The sequence below is a fragment of the Danio rerio genome, chromosome 1, assembly GCF_049306965.1.
Source record: "Danio rerio strain Tuebingen ecotype United States chromosome 1, GRCz12tu, whole genome shotgun sequence".
In the NCBI taxonomy this organism is placed as follows: domain Eukaryota; kingdom Metazoa; phylum Chordata; class Actinopteri; order Cypriniformes; family Danionidae; genus Danio; species Danio rerio.
Window position 1 is genome coordinate 59,795,518 of NC_133176.1, and position 24,081 is coordinate 59,819,598.

The window sequence follows — 24,081 nt, forward strand, 5'->3', positions numbered from 1 at the left end:
ATGTTTTTAAATTAATGTCTTAGTCCTGAATAGATTCAGATACTCTTTAGTGTTTAGTTTGCTACATTTGATGATTTATTATAAAAACACATATTTGTAATTTTTGTGCTTTATTTCAGGGTGGGATAGAAGGCCAAAACACTGATGTCTCTCTGACAGCATTTGTCTTGATTGCCATGCAAGAGGGCAAAGAGATCTGTGGGGGAACAGTTGGTGTGAGTATACCCCTTCCAACACTTTTTCACCTTAAATAAATAGTTTATTTTTCTACTCTTCCTCTTGTTTATAACACACTATTTGCACTCTTTTATAGAGTCTGCATGAAAGCATGAGGAAGGCTGTTGCTTTCTTGAAAGATCAGCTTCCAAAACTGACCAATCCTTATGCAGTTGCTTTGACGTCCTACGCCCTGGCCAACGCTGACAGTCTTAATAAAGCAATCTTGATGATGCATTCCACTAAAGTAAACGGTCAGTAGCACCAACAAAATACATTGTGGAAGAACATGGAACATTAAAATTACGCAGATTCAAATTATGAATTAATAATACTTTGTTACATTCGTATAGTCCTTTTCTACACACCCAAAGCGATTTAAGGATTTGGGAAAATCTCCTCAACCCCCACCAGTGTTTATAGTCCACCTAAATGACGTGATGGCAGCCATTTTTCTGCCAGAACGGATACCAGCTAATTGGTGGAGAGGAGACAAATGACTGATGGAGGGGATGATTAGGAGGCTTTGAAAAGCAAAGGGGAGAGGGCCAGTCGAAGTCCTGGAACTTTTTTGTGACAAAGTCAATTTTAATATGGGGATGGAGACAGTGGGCAAATTTGGCCAGGATAATCCCCTACTCTTTTTCCGAAGGACGAAGGATTTTTAACGACCACTGACCGATACTGACCGGGCACAGCCCTGCCAAGCTTCAGTGGGCGACCATATGAGAGTTTCAGAGAGCTTATACATTGCATAAAAAGTAGTTGCAAAGCTTAACAAATGTGAAATGGTGACATGAAATGGAAAATCCTCCTCAACCCCCACTAGTGTTTATAGTCCACCTGAATGACGTAATGGCAGCCATTTTGTGCCAGAACAGATACCAGCTTATTGGTGGAGAGGAGACAAAAGCCCAGTTGGTGGAATGAACACCCTAACTGCTTCAGAACGGCAGAGTCACTCGCTGTCTTCAAAAAACGACTAAAAACTTAACTATTTAGTCTCCACTTCCCTTGATAATCTGCAATTGCCTCTCTGGTTCTACAGCTAACTGTATTACAAAAAAAAAATTCTAATGTTTTACTTCTTTACTTCTTACACTTTACATACCTGAAACTTGCCTACAGCACTTTATTCACTGTTGCTCTTATAGTTTTGTAAATTGCTTCCTTGCCTCATTTGTAAGTCGCTTTGGATAAAAGTGTCTAAATGTAAATGTAAATGTACAAATGAGCGATGGAGGGTTTGATAAGGAGGCTGTGACAAGCAAAGGGGAGAGGGCAAGTCAAAGTCCTGGGATTTTTTTGTGAGCACAGAGAGTCATGTGCTCAATTTAACGTCTCATCCTATCATTCTGCAGGGGACTGAATGATGCATAAATTACAATAAACAAATTAGCAATAAAAAAACAAGCATAGATAAATACAACAGATCAAAGAGATAAAAGTGAAATAAGCAGTATTTTGTAGGTTTCTGGGCGGTCTAACAGTATCCATATACAGAAATTGTAATCAAATGAAAATAACACAATTTACATTCTAAAAAATGATCATTATTAAAGTTACAAAGGGTGATATTTATTGTGCCTTACCGCTTTAATCTCTTCTGAAATGCTTGCACAGTCACAGGCCTTTTTACCAGCAATTTTCCGGAAAGGGATCATGTGTGAACAGGCCCTTTTTGAACATACCGGTAGATTTGTTCTGGCAATTTTCCAGAAAGAAAAGCTGTAACATTACCGGTAATATGCCGGAATGCTGTTCTGTGTGAACGCAGAAGGAAGATTGCCGGAGAGAGCATGTTCACGTTTAAAATGTGCTGACGTGAGACGTCTACTCCAGCCAATCAGAACATTCCGACGCATCCACATCCGCACTGTTTATGAAACTAAAAGCCTTTGAATATTTTTTCAGAAACATTTAGCAGCTAGATGTTAATCAGATAACGTTTCTATGTTCATTCTTAATGCCAACTGTGTAAAAATTATTGATAAAATGCTTATGATAAACCGCTGTTAGTTTATCTTCAAGCTCTGCTTCAGTTGTCCATTCACAGAATCTGTGTTCTAGTCAAATGTGTAAACATTTAGCTGCGGTTCGCTCATTTCTGGTTAATGATGTCAGAGTTTACCAGTATTTTGGAATTCCGGAACGTCCTTGCCTTTGTAAACAGTGCTTTTTTAAAATCGCTAAAGCTGTTATCAATGCTAAAACGATATATTGTACATCCCTAGTCCTGTTCCCTATACTGGGTTACTAGGACCCACCCCGACTGCAGGGTGAGCACCCCCTGCTGGCCTCACTCTTTAACTAGAAACCTAGTCTACCCATGTAGTATCCAATCATGTGTCTCTTCCTGTTTGTGTTTAAAACAGATGAAAGGTTCTGGAATGTCCCTGAACGGCAATATTACTCAATAGAGGCGACGGCCTATGCTGTGCTGGCACTCGTGAAGGCCAAAGACTATGATACAGCAGGAGAGGCAGTGCATTGGCTGGCCAAACAAAAGTCTAGTCATGGTGGTTATGACACTACACAGGTACAGTAACACCTCATCTTTTCACAATAGCTCGAGAACACAGTGTCTGCTTGTTATGAAAACCGTGACATCTGAAAAATCGCATCAAACCCATTTTTGTGTAGATCACAATAACCACAGGTAAAATGTGCACCGTACCTCACTACTTACCGTAGAAATTTCCAGCTGTGTTTGCATTCTTGTAAGTTAAGCCTATTCCTGATGAGTCCTGTGCTAATTCCAGCAAGACTCTGAACGGCACATCTGATGCCATAGGTCGCGTGACAGCAACAACATGGAGGGTGCAGTGCAGCTAAATTTATTTCATAACATAAAACACACATTTGTGTTGCGAAGTAGATTTTAAATAAAATAAAGTATATGTAATACAGCAAGCTATTTCAGACACACGATTCTCTGCAGGAAAGTATTTTAAGTCAGAGTCTTTAAATAAATATTGTGAATCGATTGGTTCTACTGATCGAAAGGTTGAAAAGCGTTTAATTTCTCCCAACAATACAATTGAATGTCAGTGTGAAATTCGTTGTCTTTGATTCCTCCAGGTGACCATCATGGTTTTCCAGGCTGTGGCAGAGTACCATGCGCAAACGCAAGACTTAAATAACTTTGACCTGAATGTGGAGCTGGTTGTGCCAGGAAGAAGAAAAACTGACAGATGGACCATTCAAAGAAGTAATGTGCATCTTGCGCGGTCAGGCAATGTAAGTACAGTAGTGGATCTCAACAGAATAGATCAGGGTCGAAACTTGTATGATGATTGTTCTGATGCTAATCATCTTGTCATCAACAACAATGTTGTGTTTGGTCAACAACATTTAGACTTTGGTCTGACCAAGAAGTTATCTGATCTGTCTGAGGGATTTATTAACCAGCAAAACACAAACAAAACAGCACCTCTTCAGTGCACTCTGATCCAATTCACTCCTTTACATTGACTATATAAGGGGACTAATATTGTTTGATAGCATAGGTGGTGATTTCATAAAAAAGAATATTTGCATGGTTTTAAAGTTAGGGTTAAGTTGTGGGCAAAATTATGGCCTAATTTCACACTGATCCAAATCAAGATTACACTGATATCACAATCTGATTGGTAGCATATATTTAGTCACTGCATGTGCTACCTACCTTTTGAAATGTAGTTAGCACAATCTGAGCAGGTAGTCCAAACCGTCAGAACATCAAGAATTAGATTGTTCTGATAACTTGAATATGTTTGTGTTCACTCAACAGGTGGATTTGAATAAGGACTTCACTGTGATTGCTAAAGGAACCGGATCAGCCATTCTCTCAGTGAGTGTCCACGAGTGTTTATATGGACAGCTGCAAGACTGAATGATACAAACTTGAAATCTGACACCTTCTGCTGTTTTCAGGTTCTGACGCTGTACTACGCCAGACCGTTTGAGAAGAAGACTGACTGTACTTTCTTTGATCTGAGTGTCAAATTGGATAAAATCCCTGAAAGTAAGATTGACAGTAATTTACTTTCTGTGGTACCTTCTATACATTGAGACGTTTCACACTGCATTTACTCTGGGTTATCATCTGTCTAAACCCCAGGTAGAGGAACATTTAACAATAGTAATCTAGAAGCCTATTACCACCACTTTTACACTGGGTTGTAAATCCTCATCCCTTTTGCAGAGGTTACCCCATTTTTCAGAGCTGAACTTATGCAGATGATTAGCAACCAACAACCAATCATGTGTCTCACATTCACATGCTTTGTACAGTCACAGAAACACTGCACTTTAATAATAATAATAATAATAATAATAATAATAATAATAATTCCTAACATTTACCTTGCGCTTTTCAGGACACCTAAAGTGCTTTACAAATTTTGGAGGAATCTCCTCATCCAATACCAGTGTGCAGCATCCACCTGGATGACGCAACAGTCATATTGCGCCAGACTGCACACCACACACCAGCTGATAAATGAAAAGGAGACAGAGTGATGAAATCAACTAGGATATGGGGATGGAGACAGTGGGCAAATTTAGCCAGGATAAAGGACGAAGGATTTTTAACAAACACAGAAAGTCAGGACCTCAGTTTAACGTCTTATCCGATAGACAGTGCTCACTGAACAGTATAGAGTCCCCATCAATATAATGGGGCATTAGGACCCACATCGACCACAGGTTGAGCACTACCTACTGGTCTTATTAACCCCATTTCCGGCTAGAACCTAGCTTTCCAATGTGGTCTTCCATTTAGGTAATGACTGAGCGCAGCCCTACCAAGTTTCAGTGGGGGACCATGTGAGAGTTTCAGAGAGCTAGCCACTGGCTATCTTATACATTGCATAAAAAGTAGTTGTAAAGCTTAACAAACGTGAAATAGTGACCAACAACGTGCAACTGTAATAAAGAATAGACAACTTTATTCAGATTTTATTCTCATGAAAAGTTCATATATGGTGTCACTAGGGATTATGGGCCTCATGCACAGATTTAGGAGAGTGCAGCGAAAACCAGCATATGAATACCCAGGATTTATTTTAACCCAGGGTAAAATATGAACAATGTGAAACAAGCCCACGACTCATTTTAGAATGAACCTGTTGATTATTTCAAGTGTGAAAAGCCTAAAACGCATTCGAAATGATTATCATTTTAGTTTGAACTAAATACACCAAATGTTTCTGTTTCCTTTTAGCAAAACCAGGAACCAATGGAACGTACAACTTCATCCTGGATTTCTTGTATGTGACCACATATTCCAATAAGCTTATTTTTATGTCAAGCTGTCAATTAATTTGTTATAATAATTTACACTTGTGTTCAGTTGCTTGAATCTGAGTTCAATTAAATCTAATTTTTGCCACATGTGTGGTATGCTTCTGAGCACGAGTGGTAGGTGGTTACCATTAGGGCTGGGCGATTTTTCGGTTTTTACGATTAATTCGAATTTACATTTTTGTAGGCGATTAAATTTTATATTAAATCGAGGTATCGCAATTTTTTTTATAAAATATTAGACACGTTATAATTGCACCATTGCGCTTTGGTTCACTCTCTGTATTACAGCCCATTCACATGGGGCTTCAGCGTCAACGCTTGACAAAGAGCGTGACTGAAGTTGGGGCGGACGCGATCGTCGTAGCAGCATCAGCAAAGGAAATTAGTCAGCAATAGGCCACTGTCTGAGCTGGTGTATTTGCATACAGCGATCTGATTGGCTGACGATTCCGTCGTCAAGTCGCGTGTTTTGCCTGACTGCCTTTTTGGGTATCAATCATGGTGGTGACGGACTGAACCCAGAGACTGGACAGCCTAATTTACCCCAATGCATGAAGCTGTGGGCATGCATCGCAGAGCTGGTGCAAACACAACAACTACAAGCATTTAAGTGTCTTAAGTTGTGTACTTTACTTTTGTTAATACCCTTGCATCAAACGCGCTTTGGTCCACTCTACTCCAGCACTGCCTGACGAGGGGGATTTACATTCAGACTAATGCAACAAGTGAAATCCTACATGACTTCACGCTTTACTAAGTCATGTCTGTGTGGATTGTCAGGACATATTCCCTTATAAAGTCGATAAACTCAATCTCTTAACATGTATGAAGGACGTATAAAAACCTGCCATGTGAAAAACCGCGCCGATCTTAGTTTGAACCGCGCTGATCTTAGTTTGGTTTGAAGACGAGCCGAGGTGAGATGCTGTAACAATGAAAAGTGAAATACCCGCCCCCATGACGTCATTTAGTGGACCTAGTTGAAACCCAGACAGGCAGTCAGGCAGCATAATACAGAGAGTGGTGCAAAGCGCATCAATTGATTGATATTTAAAAGGGGGGAAAAGATCAATAGAATAAATATATTATTTTATATTAGACACACATCTAGTGCTTGTATTTGCTCCTGCTATACGTCCACAACTCCACGCATAGGGTTAAATTAGGCTTTACAGTTTCCATGTTCAGTCCTTTACATCCACTGTATCTTTTTAAGAAAAAGGCAGCAGCATTACAACCTGTCATTCAACCAAAAGACAAAGTCAAAGCCGAGCTGACAGCCAATCTTTCCTAGACACAGCAAAGCTTGCAAAAAAATACTTCTGTATTCCTGCAACTGCAATATTTACACGTTTTTTTATTCAAATCTTCTTTGTTTTACATTTATTTACACCTTGTTGACCAATTTATGTATGGCATGGCCATTAACAATACAATGTTCCTTAACCAGATGCTTTTTCAAGTTACTTATGAAGAGAATTTTACTTTAGCCATGTTTTTGTAATGTTTAAGTTTACTAGTTACACAATAAAAAAAATAAATAAGTAAAAAAAATCTAAATTGAAATCGTGAAACGATCAAACTTTATAAAAAAAAAAATAAAGTTTGATCATATTTTTGCCATATCGCCCAGCCCTAGTTACCATAGTTTTTTTTTTTACCATAGTACACTGAATTCATGGTTTGGTTTGTACCTAAATTTTGTGGTCATGGTTTGATACGAGTATGGTACAACAAGAATAATAACAATTCCCCAATGCTTGCTTTTCTATTTATTCTGAACAGACAGAAGTGTTTCGTCACAATCAGAAGACTGTATTAAACTTTCAAAGGTTCAGCCCAACCTTCCCCTGAAACGAAGGAATACAGTAATTGTTCAAAAGCACAACAACGATTCAGTCTTGTGTGTTTTTGTGTAAAGAAAGAACTCAGGTGTGCATCAGATGTGACAGAGATCTTATTTTCCATTGTTTTTCTATGTAATCACGGTTGACAGATGTGTGTGTGACTTGCGTCTTATGCAGCTCCTCGCACATGAGCACCGTGGTTTATAGACTTTCAACCTTTACCCGCAGCGCTCATTACTGTCAGTTACAGAGCAGTGGACCAATCACAAAACAGAGCTTCTGTGTAGCAAAGTTGGCATGACAACGACTACAGAAACACTTATGAGCACTGCATCTCGTGTTTTCAGACTTAAATAAGCGTTCTTTGTGAACGGCTGCTCAGTGGCTGCACTGCTGTGGTTTTTTTTTCACTCTAAAGCTGGATATGTACTCTCCACCAATAATTTATACTTGTTTTTGTTCATATCTCGGACAGTTTTAGCTTTTAAAGTTTATTAACATTTTACTGACAGGAGAACATGAGTTGTTTGTTTGTTTGTTTTTTTGTGATTTAGCCTGCTCCACACTTCACACATTACTGTCTGGTTAGCTTCTGTTCTCTTCTAATGTTATCTGTTATAATTTATCTTATGATAACTGTTCTCTCTGTTTATTAAAAAAAATAACTTGTTCCTTAATTATAGTTTTGTAAATATTAAATTGTAATATATACATCAGTGCTAAACCTATGACTGGTGGAAAAACATATTTTGTAATTGTGTACCTGCGTCTGCACTTTCTATGGCCTCTTTTGCCTTTAACAAACTTATACCTAAGGTTTTTGCAAACCATTTAACAAAAACTTCCTGCTTTCCCACGGCTGTGGCAATTTCTGGCCAAGAATTATTGATCTGGTTATCTCTATTACCACGAATCATAAAGATGTCTCCAAGATCTCTTCAAAGTGTTTCATATTCAACTCAAATTAAATGTAGTGCCGTGCGAGCTGTTCGCTCAAGTTCAGCCGAAATCATGTCACGCGCATCAAAAACAAACTTCCACAAACACCACAATGACATCATATGTGCTGCGCGCACTCAAGTGAACTAGCGGATATGTCAAGTATAAACCAGGCTTAACAGTCACTGCGCATCTGGATCAACAGTATTCGCGATTGAGCATGAACCGAACCATCAGTTCTGTACTGTAATAGTTTGGGACGAACACATATACTGTTATAAATTTATATACTGTTATATATAATTATACTTTGAACTCAGGATGGCACTTCTAGTGTAAAATAAATTGACTAGATGAAGCAAAAGACCTGCAAAGCCTGGTGATATAACCTGCTCTCAATATTCACAGCTACAAAAACAAAAAAAATGACGCCACCATGACGATTCTGGACATTGGCTTGCCAACAGGATTTGATATCGATGAAGCTGATCTTAAACAGGTATTGTGATGGAGAACAAATGTGCTGTGTAACACACATCCACAGACACGACATAATAATATGATGATGTTGTGTGTTGATTGATTCATTTTTTCTTGCCTGCAGTTGTCCACAGGGAAGGAGAGATACATTCAGAAATATGAAAAGAATAAAGTGCTCTCAGAGCGAGGATCCCTCATCATCTACTTAAACAAGGTATTTCAGTGCACAGTATAGCTGCAATGCTTTAGTTCTCTATCAGCTAGGCTAAATCAAGTGCTGTTTTTGTAGACACAAACAAGAGTTGCAATTCAGTCAAGCATACTTCATTTATATATAAAGACTGACAACTAAAACTCAATAACATTTAGTTAGAAATGTTAATGTAGGTAAACTTCCAGTGCACAATACATGTAATCTTTTAACTCTTGTTTAAAAAATTAAAAAATAAAAAAAATTTAACCAAACAAAATTTTTAAATAACATTTGTACTTTGTTTTGATGCATTAATAGTGTTTCAAAGTATTCAGCTAAAAATAATCAGTCTAGAGCCCCTTTCACACATACAGACCTTTTCGGAAAATTACCGGCAGTTGTGTGTGTGTGTGAACAGGTCCTTTTTGAAATTACCGGTAAATTTGTTTTGGCAATTCGTTTGGCAAGGAAAGAGAAGTTCTAACATTACCAGTAATTTGCCGGAATTTGCTCTGTGTGGAAACGCAAAAGTAAAATTGCCGGAAAGAGCGTGTTCACGTCTAGAACGCGCTGACATGAGAGTCTCCTTTAGCCAACCAGAACATTCGGAAGCATTCACGTCTGCGCTGTTTATGAAAATAAAAGCCTTTGAATACTTTTCCAGACACATTTAGCTGCTAGATGTTAGTCAGATAACCTTTCCATGTTCCTTGTTAGCGGCAACTAGTTTTTAGTGTGGAAAACAATATCGATAAAATGCTTATGATCAACAGCTGTGAGTTTACCTTCAAGCTCTACTTCAGTCGCTTTACGCATGTGCACGTGAAGTGAAGGAGTGCTCCAGTGAGCGCCAGCACACACACGTATACATCTCGCAAAGCAGCTGCATGAAGGCTAAAGCTTTAAATAATGTGAAGCCATCAACAAAAGCCCGACCCCTTCTATTTGTACAAATACAAGCGCAGTTTAGAGCTCATTTCTGGTTAATGATGTCAGAATTAAGCTGTATTCTGGTATGGATGTGTGAATGATCCTCGTCTGTGTGAACAGCTTTTTGTAATTTACCGGTAAATTTGTTCCGGAAATTTTCAGAATATTTACCGGTATCACTGTGTGAAAGGGGCTTAGCATATACATTTCTAATGCTGTTTCTGCCAGATATTACTGAAATAAACATAACATGCTAATTAGAGAAACTGTCAAAAAAAGAACAATGTCCACAGTTTTCCCCCAATTCTCCAATCCAATATTTTGTGATAATGTTAGTATGTCACAAGCATAATATGAGAGCACCAAATGGACTTTTAATTTTCAGCCAGGCAGCCCAAGGGCTTCCAGTTACAAAATGTCTCCATGTTTTAGTGACAGTGACTCCAAAATGTTTTTCCGTTACAAAATTGTCACGTTTAAGAACTGATTTTTAAAAAAAATCATTGAACCTCACTGACTGTTACATATACGATATGAAGTGGGTCTCAGATCAGTCGAGACGCACTGCATTAGACTCAGTTTACCCCTGCCATGTCTTTAAATAGGACAGTTTATTTTACCCCAGTATTTTTGATGGAATTTCTGCGCTAGCCTGTTGCTACTGACTAGTGGTTACACCGGTTTTTCATCTCGTTTTACACTTGAACAACTAAATGAATGCTGAAGTCTATTTAACTGAATGTTTTGTAATTACATTACAACATCGATGCTGTAAAAACAACCTGGTGAAATTGAAAATAGTCACATTAAGGAAGTTTATCGTTGGCTTTAAAACTCTAGCTGTGCATAGAGCCCATTACAAAGGGGACATTTAAAACAGTGTTGTATAATGAATCTGCTTTGCTGTCTCATTAGGTTTCTCATGAAGTATCAGAAAAACTTGTCTTCAGAATGCACAAGACCTTTAATGTGGCTTTGCTTCAACCTGCTTCTGTCACCATATACGAGTATTACTCACCCGGTAAGCTGCTGTATGCACACCACACACACGGTATTCACACAAGCACGCATTACGCTTAATCCTGATTAATCACATCCCAAAAAAGCGTTATTTTATATATATAAAATTGACTGATGGCACTAATATGATCTATTGAATTGACACAGGATGTTATACAGCATGACTTATATCATGAGGGGAATTTTTTTTAATATAGCACAACCTTTTATTGTCAGGGCTCGACAATAAGGACTGACCAATGGCCCGGGGCCAGTGTGCGAGATGCTCGGGACAGTAGGCAGAATCGTTACTGGCCCGATCGGGCCGGTGCTGCCTTGTCACTAAAGTTTAATTTAGCTGCGACTGTTTGTCAATGTTATGATTGTGTAATAGCCACATATACGCCTATATGAAGACAAATATGAGTAGGGCGAGATGTCAATCCTACCGGTAAATGTGTGTTTCATGTTGAATATGAAAGTAAAAGCGTGCTGAACTATCACCAAATGCTGATTATCCATTAGGAAAATTGACTGAAATTACCATCTGACAATTGTTCCATATTTTAATCTTATAATATGCTGTATTTCTGCACTGACACCTCGAAAAAAGATCAACATCTCGGTTCATATGTTATTTCTATCTACATTTAAGCCTATAATGCATAATTCTAGCCAACGTCCCCCACCCCCCAAATGTAATTACATCACAATTGTAGTTGTATTACATTCTCAGTTGTATTTAAAGAAAAGGTAAGCTGAAGGTATGTTTGGCTTTTGACATATTATTTAAAATATGTGGTTGCGAAATAGCTATCAACTTTTTTTGTTGGGGCCAGTGAAAATCTAAACCAGGAAATCTGAAGAAAAAAATACTCACCGTTGAACCCTGATGATCATATGGCATAAATTTCCTTTGCATATCATTAGTCATTTACAGTGTCATCTAACATACAGTGTGTGTGTGTGTGTGTGTGTGTGTGTGTGTGTGTGTGTTTAAATCTGATCCAGATGCCCGCTGTAAAAAGTACTACCACCCTGAAAGAGAAGATTCCGCCCTATACAGACTGTGTAAAGGAGACCTGTGTGTGTGTGCTGAAGGTATTACCAATGTAAACATTCAGTTATGATTTTATTCATGTTATTGAGAATAATAATAAACTCTGACTTCTCTGAACACAGAAAACTGCAGTTACCAAAAGAAAAACCATGTTGATGAATCTAAGCGCTTGATTAAAGCCTGTGAACCCCATCTGGATTACAGTAAACACATTCAGTTTCTACTGTTATTGGCTCATCATGACTGACTTTAAACTGTACATTATACTGGTTTTGTTCACTTCTGAAACTGTTTTTGACAGGACACTCTATAAACAAGAACATGTTGGTTTGTTTTCAAACCAAATCTCGGTCAGATGTGAAGAGACCCAACCATCGGGTTAATTTGGGGTTGTTCACTTAAATTCAACAAAAAAAGTTTGTTCATATTTGACCCAAATTTGATTTTAATCAACCAGTTTTTAAGGGTTATGATACTGTAAAAGTACATTAATGTAAAGTTTGTATTCATTCATTCACAGTTAATTTTGAGAAAACCTAATATTTCAACTTTACTTCAGTCTTTAACTATTAAAATATTGATTATTTTCTAAATGGTGTGAATGAACAACTGGACAAGTCATCCACAAATCAGCCCTAATGTTTCAGATGCTCAGTAAAAGTTGCGACTATTGTAGTGTTTGGCGATATACAAAATTTTCAGATCGCCATATCGCCACCATGTGAGATCGCCAATACTTGATTCTATCGCATGGGGGTGCGCAGTGTTATATATATTGGCATGTTTGTTAACTGTTTTCTGATAAGAGTTTCATTTTAGACATGGCTGCGGCGAGTCGGCAATAGGCTAGCCTATTGCTTTAGTATTAAATAGCCTATTTGACTTAAAACTTTTCACTGAGCTCAGTAAAATGTTCTTTGATAAGTGATTAATAGTCTGTTCAATAATTCTTTAATGCCAAAAGGAATGGTAAAACACAGACTGTAATTTAATTGAATGTAGGCTAGTTTAAATAAAGAAATAAAATAGATTTTAGACTATATAATAAATACAGGTCTAACATATTTTTAAATTAAATGAATAGGTTATTTTCTGAAAAATGCGCATGTCCGTGTTTATCATTCTATCGAATTAAACACAAATAAGACAAGTATGTATATTCGGTGTATTTGAAGAAGCAGTCCATGCATGCACTAAAAAAAACATGCTTCAGGCCCCCTTAAAACTTAAATAGGCTATTAGTAACGGATATAAAATATAACTTTTTTGTGAAAGCAAGAGAGAATCATGCAGGTGTGCTGTTTTAAAGGAGTCTTAAATGACCAATGACCACAACACATTTAATTACAGAACATTTGAGCTGGTCTCAGAGTTCTTTCATTTTCGTCTTCAGTTGTTTAATTTTTACAAATCAATATTTAACTTGTGTGTTAATTAAATCCAGTTTTGCTATTTAGTCTATTATTTCAATGCAACCAAGTTGCAAACTAATTTGCTATGAGATGTGGACGTGCAGCTCGGGCATTCAACTGCTGCTGCTGAGACAGAGAGAGAGAGAGCGCAAGAGAGCAAATAAAAATGACACATTTTTGTCCAAAAATGTCGGTCAAGTGATGGTAATCTGAGCCGCTGAAGTTGTCACATTATTTATAGTTAATTTATTGTTAATGATGATAATTTAAAATAATATTACTATTTATTTCATTTAATAATGCAATTAAAATATGTAATAGGTCTACATTAGTGCGAAACGAGCTAAATATCCTCTTTAAAATCATCATAGGTCTCTTTATCTTTGCCTATCGTAGATACACGATACTATCGTCTACCGGCACAACCATAGACTATTGTAGATCATGCACACACTGCAATGTTGATGCTGAATCGATATATTGTGCAGGCGTAATAATATGCACCCTTTAAATGTCATTTTTAAATCACATATTGTTCTACTTAAGATAGAAAGTCATTCAGGTATAGAACAAAAAGAGGCATTAAATGTGTTAACACTTGTGTAAAACAGTCAAACATAGTTGAGTTGTAAACCCATTCTCTTTATGCCATTAACATACGTGTATGTTTGACAGTTTATAAAGCGAAATTAGTGAAGATGGACCTGAAACAAGACTCCGATATCTATCACATGAAGGTGGAGAAGACGGTGAAAGAAGGTACGACCTCAATGTGTTTAAATGCCGATCACGAAATGCATTAGAAATGTGTCTGAATCCTGTTTCATCAGGTTACAGTGCATTCAGTTTTACACACAAACACACTTCACTGAACATGTATTATACACATGGACATCAGCTTGTTGGATGTACACTAAATACTGCATAACCGCATGTGTATACTGCTATACATAACTCCTTAACTTTTCAGATTTGAACTGTATAAATAGATAAATATAATTATTGTGAATCGAGCTATACAAATAAACTCCAATTGAACTTGTACTGTCCTGTAGGAACTGATACGGATGTTGAAGGGAAAGTGAAACAATTTTTGGCTCGTCCCAGTTGCCGAGTGAGTTTAGGACTGGTTGAAGGAAAGTCGTATCTCATCATGGGAAACTCTGTTGATCTGCCGACCCTTGGGGGAAGGTAGGTGTCCTGATTTACACACGATATACTTCAGGTTACAAATGTAACGATGAATTGTGAAGTGGTTAAAAATCAATTCAAATATGAGACCAGGGATGTACGATACTGGGAAAATACAATTGAGCATTATGACAACGATACTTCTTACGATATAACTAACTATTTTATAAGCTACTTTTTAAAAATCTTTTATTTATGTACTGATCATGCTAAAATAAAAAGGTAATAGATATTTGTTTTCCTGGGCTAATTAAATAAAGTGCAAACATTTAGACTTTAAGATACCCTGAATAAACTAAAATCTATAAAAATAAATTCAGATTCTGATTGGCTGTTGTAATTTTCCTCTCTCGTCTCGCGGCATTAGTGTTTATTTTCAACTCTAGGTTCAGTTTACATCACCTACTATAAGGCGGAGATAAAGATAGTAAAGGCGTGATCTGATTGGTCAGATTTGGATAACCTATGTAGAAGCCAAATTATTGGCTCATAAAATGAAATGTTATTTATTGAAGTTGTCTGCGATATGGATACTGTGATATTATGGCGGTAGCAATCATTTTTCTATATTTAATATTCAACAGCAGAACAGCACCTACAGGGGAAGTTGGTTTAAAGAATATAAGGCCCTGTTTACACTGCCAGTTAAATATGACCCAATTCTGATTTTTTGCTCATATGACAGATCGGATCTGTTCTATGACCGTGTAAACACGAAAAAAGCACATGCATACAGATATTCAGAGATCGGTCTCAGGCCTCCTTCATATGTGGAAATAAATCAGATATAGATCGGATATGTGACAATGCGACTGTCATGCAAACAGGCAGATCAGATTTATTGAGGCGTTCCGTTCTGTACATCATTAAACTTGCGACAATGTGGTGCTTCTTAGATGTGCCTGGAAAGCGTGAATGCATTGTGCACGTCACTCCCAATATGCACTCAAAAAAAGAAATAACGAACTTGCGCATACAAAACACACAACATGTGAACGACCCTTATTTATACCCTTAGCCACAGTTTATCCAGTGTGCATGCGTATTAGCCTCGGTGTACAAGCTCGAAACTAACGCACAGTTGGCATAACTTTAGGTTGCAGCATTTTGTGCAAAAATGTGGCGTTGAGAAGCCTTTATGATTAATTAACCATGACAAATTAAAGCGCAGTTAATAGTGAAATCAGTTAATCGTTGCATCCCTACAGTCAAGCTTAGGTTTTTTCTATAAAGGGTTTAATATATTGATGATGTGTTTTAAAGGGTTTTCAAAAAATCCTCCCTCCAAAAAAGCTATTTTTAAAGAATCATCCTATTTATACTCCTAGATGCATGTGTAAGGGCTCATTCACAGTGAACATGTCTTCTAAAAACGCAAGATGCGGCACTCAGAAATGGGTTTTAAACAGCGCAACGCACTGCGAAGTCCATATGATGCAATATTATGAACATGATGTAATAACGGCAGCAACGCACCAATTAGAATTAGAAAAACATTATGTTATGATAAGCATTTGAAGAGACATCATATAACTCAGAATATCTTGTTGTACCACCTCCGAACTCTTCTGATTGTTCACTGCTTTTGAAGCTGACAATGATGAGCTGCACTGCTTGTGAAAGTTAAAAGATCTTTTAACTTGACATGGCGTCTAAAAAAAAAATAATCAAAAATTCAAAAGACACGAAACATGAGCAAAACTTTCGCAGACATCTGACCAGCATGTTTACATTGTGAATGGCCCCTAAGTCAACCACTCATGAGTGTTTTGTCTTTACTTTCGTGTTGTTTCTAGTCTGCAGTACGTCATAGGAGAGCAGACCTGGATTGAATACTGGCCTACAAGTGATGAAAGTAAATCTGCTGAACACAGAGATCGCTACATCGGCATGACTGCAGTCGAGAATATGTTTACCACAGGAGGATGTTTGACATAACTGCATTACACCTGTTTGTATTTTACAACACCATCTTTCCTATTTCCAAATAAATTGTGTGTAATGTCGTTTGAGCCTAATTTCTTGTAATTAATTATTAAAATCAAGACTGTATCAAATGAAAATGATTGTTTTAGATTCCTGCCTAATAAATCATGGTGTTACATGTTGTAACCTACAAAACTATTCTGATTACTTCATTATTCAACATTTGTGTCATATTTCTTTGACTACACAGTATCTATACAGTCAGTTTAATCATCATAAGGGAGTATGAAGGTGAATTTCTGAACTGATCGAGTGTGATTTAACAGCTCTATATTATTACAGATAAATACATAACTGAAATAGAATGAATGAAAGAATCTGATTGTTTAATTAACAAGACAATCAAGGTTAATAAGAACAGTTTTTCCTTAACAACAAAGAGCGATCAACGAAATGAGTCAGTTTCCCACAACACATCAACAAATGATGTCAACATCCAAAGTAAATAGAAATGTACATATGGGGGAATTACCAACTTACTTCACATGTGACGTCACACAGGTTTAACCACACATACCGGTTGAAAAGAAAAAACGGTAGCAATAGCAAACATATGGTGTTGTGCGGTAGGATGCCAAATTCCAAAAATAGAAAACGTACATTTTACCGTACACCACACTGCTTTTGATGTCAACCCTAGACGTCTTTGGCTAACAGCCATCGGAAGAGCTGAATGGAGTGAGGACCTAATTAGAAATGCTGGACTCTGCAGTTCTCGTGTTATATCAGGAAAGTTCACGATATGGTGAATCATACACATTCCGTTGTTGATTGCGGCAATGATTTCAGCACAAACAGTTAAACATGGTGAATTAAACTTATGCAAATACTATATAATTAATATAACTTATCTCTAATACAACAACAAACTTTGTACCCCATCGGATGTCATTACCTCGCTGTAATTTTCTGTGACTTCGATGCATGCGCATCCTGAACGTTTAAAATTCGGTAATTCGTCACCAACATGTTTTTACCCAAACAGGTAGACACTATACAATTACCTGTACACAGCAGTCAGAAAATTATACATGCATCATTTTCCAACAGCCAACAGATAAAGCAAGTTATTTCAAGCTCAGGCAAGACAAAATATACGACCATTAGACTAAATGCAAGTAATGCAGTGTGTTCAAAAAGTTATGAATTGCTGTGAGATTGTGTTGGATTATCACTCGCTATTAAATTATTATTGTGCCAACACGAATCAATTAATTTAACTTAGCACATTTAAGTGAAGTGCACATAAAACGATCCGGTTTGAAACAAATTTTTGAAGCTGCGTCACGGCCATGACATAATAGCGTGTATTCCAGCATGTAGACTGGCCGTCTGAGCCAGAGTTTGCCTTATTACGTCTCAGAGTGTGCTGCATTAATGCATAAGTAAGGCTTGGTTCAAACCAATCAGCACGCTCTATTGTGCAATTAATATTCATTACTGTCACAGTGTTTAGATGACAGAGACGCCACGTTGTGTTGGCAAAACAAGCGTGAAGTGTTGCTTTTATAGTTTGCTGCAGTGAAGTTTTGTTTTCATTTTCTCTCTGTGAGCGCAGCTAGAGTCACGTGTGGATTAACAGTGAACGCGACGCTCGACAACAATAACTTACGTGTCTAAGGAGGATTATTGTTTACCTGAGAGCTGTTCTCATCTGCAAACGCTGAGATACGGATTCGTTTGTAGTCTCCTCTTAATAAAGATGCGGCTCTAGTTGCTGGTGATTGTCCTGTCTCTACAGATTTGGTAAGTGAGCGACCAGTGCTCTTTGTTTATTCAGTTTGTTCGTATCGAACTAAGTTAACCCTTGCACCGAGTGTAAACATGTTAGCACCACAACCAAACTTTAACCTTGTGTAGGATTTTCACTGCATTTTGTGACCGGAATAACACATGCGGCTTTCTGACGCTACCTTCCGTGTGCATCTAAGTTTCCGGGAAATGCTGAGGTTTTTTTTCTCTCATTGGCCGTGCGGTATCAAACATTGCATGAAAAATACACGCTTAGAGCAGTTCCTCAAATCAAATATCTCGTTTGTCGCGAGGGGCATGAATTAATTCCCTGAATGAAAGAGCCAAACTGCAGTTAAAGTCCACCATTTAATAATTTGGCAAATAATTCGACTACAGATGTCCATGTAAACACCGTCACTTTCTCCAGTGTGTGTGTGTTTTGACTCTGAAACTCAGCGGGTGCCCAAATAGACGCTCCCACACCAAACCCTTTTTAGTTCCTCCGACACTCCCCCCTAAACAGAGCTGGACACGCCCACTTTTCTGACATTTTCCAAAGTAGAGGTGTGAAAACACCCTGCTGAAACGAAGGGGTTTCATGGCCCTTTAAATCATGTTGTTTCAGCTTATTTAAATTAGGTAGTCTGAACAAGAGGCAGAAAAGATTGAGAGTATGAACCTTTCATGCACTGATGCCCTTCCAGCTGCAATCCAGTACTGGGAAATACCCATACACACTAGCCGCGTTTCCACTATCGCGCCTCAAGCCAGCGAGCCAAGGCCAGTCGCGTTTCCACTGTCACTTCTGGGGCCTAATCGGGGCTTTCTTGGGGACAGTGGCCGGCCTTTTACGGCCCGCCGAATACCTTGGGCCAAAGAGGGCCTGCCGGGGCTTCGGGGCGGAGTGAAAGAAGAGGCGGGCACAGTTTTCCAATCGCACACGAGTACATGTGCCAAACACATAAACAAGTAAATAAATAAGGGAAAGAAAGAAAACATCTGTCTTTTTGCATATGATCGCCCTTATGTTTCTCTTTTAAATGTAAAGCTGTTGCATAAAATAATAAAGTAGTTTTAATTTATAAGTGACTTTTCTTTGCTGCATCCTCCTTGATGTTTCAATAACGCATAATAAACTTTACTTTGTTGATGCCGCGAGCGGCTTTTTTCTTTTCTTTTCAATTGTTTTTATTTATTTTGGAGATAATACACTATATGAATACAAAAAAAAAAAAAAAAAACATTAAACTTTACAAATTTCGTGTCCACTTTTGTAGGCTCAAAACAATAGTGTCATATCTAGGTAAAATAGCCTAAGCTATATTGAAATAATTTAAAGAATTACAAATATCAGATATAATAAAATCACATTAAATAAATAAACCAATATAAAACTAACAAAAGCTAGCTATAACAATTAGGTACTATATCAAACTGTTTTAAAGCCATATTAAACTTTCATTTTTCAAAAGCCTCTCTGAAAAAAAAGATTTAAGGAATAAAAAACAAACATCGGAGAATTTTTCAAATATTATTGATAAAGTATTTGGATACAATGATATTAATCAAATCATGCAAACAGCATTTTCGGGGTGAGTAAAAGCAGAAATAGACAACCTTTTTGTCTTCCAGCTGCGCAGCACTTTACAGACGCATCGGGGAAAACTGCAAGTTCAAAATTTGTTCTGTGTCCTGAAACAAGTGTGTATGTTTTTATATGACGTGGTAAAATTAAAAAAGGAAATTTTAAATTTATAAAGAGCTTTATTAGTGCATAGATGCTGAGCGCAACGTAATATAGGCTATATTTTTTTACGTGCTGCTCTTATGTGCTGAAACACTGAACACTTTCCTTTACTTAATAAGCAACATCTTTAAATAAAGGGGAATCCCCTATAAAGTGTCATAAAGCTTATAGGGGAAAGTTCATGTTTCAGTTCTCTCCAGAGCATTTGGGATGAATGTTGGACAGCGAGGATGTTATAAAATACATTTTATATAGAGTTATTAACGGAGAGTTTTATATATGTGGTGTTATATTATGGAGGTGTGCGCTCCCTGCGCTGGGTCCCTCCGTTATTGGCAAGACCACTGGATTTCAATGTCAACAGTCGGTCGGCGAGTAAATGAATATGATGAATGAGAACACACAGGCATGTGCGTATAGACATACATTGTACTGCTGCACAGTAACGTGTCATTTGTTTGTTTTGGTTGTCCTAATTTTAATAGTTTCGTGATGATGTGGTGTGCTTTATCTGCCTGATTCCCGCTGAAGTGACATTCGATTCAGGGGATGTTCTGGGGCGGGGTTTGCGTGACGCGCTGCGAGCTACTAGCCCGACAGTGGAAACGCGACATGATTTCGGCCTCACTGCTCAACTTCCCGGGCGATTGGCCCGGCCTGGCCCGATAAAAGCCCTGGCTCACACTGGCCCAATAGTGGAAATGCAGCTAATTGGTAAATTTGGTTTTCTATTCACACATTCAGACTTTCCCCTTAATAATATATTTTCAGAAAACTATTGTTTGCAAATTCTAATTAGGTAACTTATGTTAGCAGCCAATGACTACCAAAGTAACTTACAGTCAATTAAATAAAGCTAATATTGCTTTAAAGCAGAGATGCCCAAAGTTGGCCCATGGTAATCTTTGATTTGGCCCGCCATCCCATCTGAGAAAGGAGAGGGAGAACTATAAGGGATGTTTTAGATATAGTCGATGTTTTATTGTTAAAAGCTGAAACTGAAATTAAATGTTTCAATTAAATGGTGTAAATTGATCTGATTTTGCACAATGTCACCCACCAATGCAGAGAATTTGGTGAGCAAATCAAGTCAAAGGCAAATTCTGCTGGACCTGTGTATTCAGCATTGAACTCCACCGTGTTATAAATGTGACTGTTTATGTTTTTTATTGCTCCAAGTTATAATTTAAAAAGTTATACTGTATTAGGTCACACAATTTGTAGTAATGTTTTCAATTTATATTTAAATATTGTGAAATAAATAAGGAAATGACCCTTGGCAACTTTAACGTAAAATTGTTTGGTATATTTATCTTCGGCCCACGGCTCTCAATGACATTTGATTTTTGGCCCTTCATACGAAAAAGCCCATCCTTGCTTTTAAGTCATAAATACAGTATATGCCATTTCAGAACGAGTATTCTAAGTAGATTGGTAAACAATATAGTGTGTCACAAGTTGTCAATAAATGAATGTGTGAATATAAAACCAACTTTACCTTAATACAATGAAGCATGAAAATCAGGGAACATCAATATAAGTAAAAAAAATAAATAAATAAAATAAAAAGCTACATAAACAACTGGTTGTGCACGATAGGTAATATTTGACAAAAATAACATGGCGTCAGTTAAAGCGCGAAAACATTTGAACTTGTGTAACGTCAATCTCGGCCTTCAAACTGTTAATAAGTTGATAACATTTATTATTTTACTGCACAGCGGCAGCACAAATATCTTGGCCTTACCTTCTAATTCTCCACATGCCAGTTTATCGACATTCGGCATATTTAATCCGTAATGAACGTTCACAATCACCAAATCACTCGCCGTTTCCACTCACTCAACTGCCACCTGTAACTGTTTTCATTTGAATATTCAAACTTCAGCCCGCGTAATCACGTCACTCACACACGACCTGGTTTTTAACATTTGTTTTTATTTTTTTCCCGTCCCAAATCAAATTCAACAACATGTTAAAACGTAAAACGTTGAAAAAGTTTAGAAATTAAATAAATGTTATTTGAAGGTACGTCAATTAAATCTCCAATTCAGTTACACTGCCATCTGTAGGGGTGTTGCGGCTACTTCATCATCTGTGAGATCCACTTCTTGATGTCAGGTGATGTTTGGCACTTCCAACAGTCAGATTGTTTCACTAAATATTTAAAAGAAAATGCATTTAACATATATATATATATATATATATATATATATATATATATATATATATATATATATATATATATATATATATATATATATATATATGTGTGTGTGTGTGCGTGTGTGTGTGTGTGTGTGTGTATGTTTAATATATCTTATTATATTACACATATATTTAAATAAACATACTTATTTAACAAGCTTTAGATATTTTTAGACATTTTATCTCGATAATATTTATTTCTAAACATTTTTGAAAACCTCCAAAATAAAAATAGTAATCCTATCCTAATCCTGTTTCGATTTGTTAATAAAAGTAGGCTGAATTTTCATAATTTGTCACGAATTTATGTACTGGAGGCAATAAGAAAATTTATATTTATATAAGTAGCTACTCACCTGTCTGGACAGCACTCTATACACAGCCCCACAGTATCACAGCATCCAAGACAGCAGTCTGTAAATATTAAACACATCTGTCCTTCATCTGGGGTGTGGCTCTGGCTGCGGCGATGACACGGACATGCGCATCCATTACTGCAGCTGCCCTTACAATCATTCTCACATCCGTCTTTACTGTTCTCACAACCCATAACGTCATCAACAACATCAGTTTAATGGAGTTGGTCTGGTAATGTTCTTGAATCTTGTATAAGTGTTTCTTGACTCGTCATGCACGAGCAGATTGGAGGTTGTTACTAGGGATACAGCTGCGGCCGGAAGTTAACGAGAATTATTTGTTAAATTACCCAATACTCTATTTTATTAACGTCTACTCCTATCTCAACCCTAAACCCATTCATCGCAGCAGTGTAAAAACAGTTTATACCGAGTATCATTCATATTATTTATTAAATTACCCAATTAAATTACATTGTTATAACTTCTATTTTCTACCCCAACCCTTACTACAACACTCACAGTATTTTAAAAATATTAACTGTTGTTGTTAAAGCCTCACAAAAAAAATGCTATATTAACGTGAGTATCCACAGCTGTATCCCTTCTAGACTTTACTCAGGACAGTGCTGGGAGCGAGTCGATTTCAAAAAGAATCGATTCCGAGGCGTCGAGAATCAAGAGTCGATTCTAAAGTTCAGGATTGATTTCATAAGCGGAATTGTCTCCTTTTTTGGTTTTAAACCAGAATTAAATTATTATTTTAGCTTTCTCTTGCTAATGTTGATCACAACTGACTTGATATTTATGAACAGATACATATATTCGTGAGAAGATTCGTTTGTTTCAATGAATTGGTTCAAATAATCATATCAGCGACTGATTCACATAAACAGTTGTTTATGGTATTTGTTCCAATAACCAAATAATAGACAATATAAACGTATAATGCTGATTTTTACCTACCTTTCCTCAGTTATTGAAGCTAAAGTGCTTCGGCCATTATACTGTTTGCACATAAGCCAATTGCACTAGACACTTTTTGCATAATAAGCACCATTTTAAGAACCACTAAAGGTTGTTTACATCTGCTTTCAATACTCCACTATCAGTATTGTATATTGTTTACATTTATAGATATTTATATATTTACATTTCATAATTATACTTGTGTCACTTCTGTGTATATATGTTTATTTATGTGTATGACTTCACTGCTGACGGCAAAGTAAGAATTTCATTGTACAGGGAAACGTGTTTCCTTACTGCACACATGACAATAAACACATTTAAGTTAAAGTGTTTACGTTTTAAACTTTTATTTTACAGGCTACCTAATTTACATGATGAACATGGTTAAACTGAATAATTAAACAAATAAAGCGTTTGAACTGCATTTGAATACATAAAAAGTGAACAGTCGCATGGTATTAAGTGTTTAACTCATTTAATTCCAGTGTAGTTGCTCAATGAAGCCAAAAGGAGGCAGAAGTG

The 24,081-nt window shown here is 37.0% G+C and overlaps 3 protein-coding genes across 5 annotated transcripts in view; 1 reads left to right on the plus strand and 2 right to left on the minus strand.

Annotated features, from left to right (window-relative positions):
• Positions 1-16,680, plus strand: part of c3a.3 (complement C3a, tandem duplicate 3) — a 45,928-nt gene extending 29,248 nt beyond the window's left edge. For both annotated transcript variants that reach the window (NM_001037236.2, XM_021475507.2), the window contains exons 27-41: positions 120-215; positions 314-470; positions 2,592-2,755; positions 3,298-3,456; positions 3,989-4,048; positions 4,132-4,222; positions 5,423-5,468; positions 8,700-8,790; positions 8,896-8,985; positions 10,810-10,915; positions 11,905-11,994; positions 12,076-12,156; positions 14,041-14,124; positions 14,421-14,556; positions 16,353-16,680. In NM_001037236.2, coding sequence (NP_001032313.2) covers positions 120-215; positions 314-470; positions 2,592-2,755; positions 3,298-3,456; positions 3,989-4,048; positions 4,132-4,222; positions 5,423-5,468; positions 8,700-8,790; positions 8,896-8,985; positions 10,810-10,915; positions 11,905-11,994; positions 12,076-12,156; positions 14,041-14,124; positions 14,421-14,556; positions 16,353-16,494 — 1,593 coding nt within the window. In that variant the 3' untranslated portion in view covers positions 16,495-16,680. The remainder of the gene's footprint in view (positions 1-119; positions 216-313; positions 471-2,591; positions 2,756-3,297; positions 3,457-3,988; positions 4,049-4,131; positions 4,223-5,422; positions 5,469-8,699; positions 8,791-8,895; positions 8,986-10,809; positions 10,916-11,904; positions 11,995-12,075; positions 12,157-14,040; positions 14,125-14,420; positions 14,557-16,352) is intronic.
• Positions 1-21,867, minus strand: part of dennd1c (DENN domain containing 1C) — a 138,374-nt gene extending 116,507 nt beyond the window's left edge. For both annotated transcript variants that reach the window (XM_073906598.1, XM_073906580.1), the window contains exon 1: positions 21,771-21,867. In XM_073906598.1, coding sequence (XP_073762699.1) covers positions 21,771-21,787 — 17 coding nt within the window. In that variant the 5' untranslated portion in view covers positions 21,788-21,867. The remainder of the gene's footprint in view (positions 1-21,770) is intronic.
• zgc:65894 overlaps positions 1-21,867 on the minus strand; it is a 108,393-nt gene extending 86,526 nt beyond the window's left edge. Inside the window, exon 1 of the mRNA XM_073917570.1 lies at positions 21,771-21,867. The gene's annotated coding sequence lies outside the window, so the exon portion shown is untranslated. The remainder of the gene's footprint in view (positions 1-21,770) is intronic.
• Positions 21,868-24,081: the final 2,214 nt, after the last annotated feature.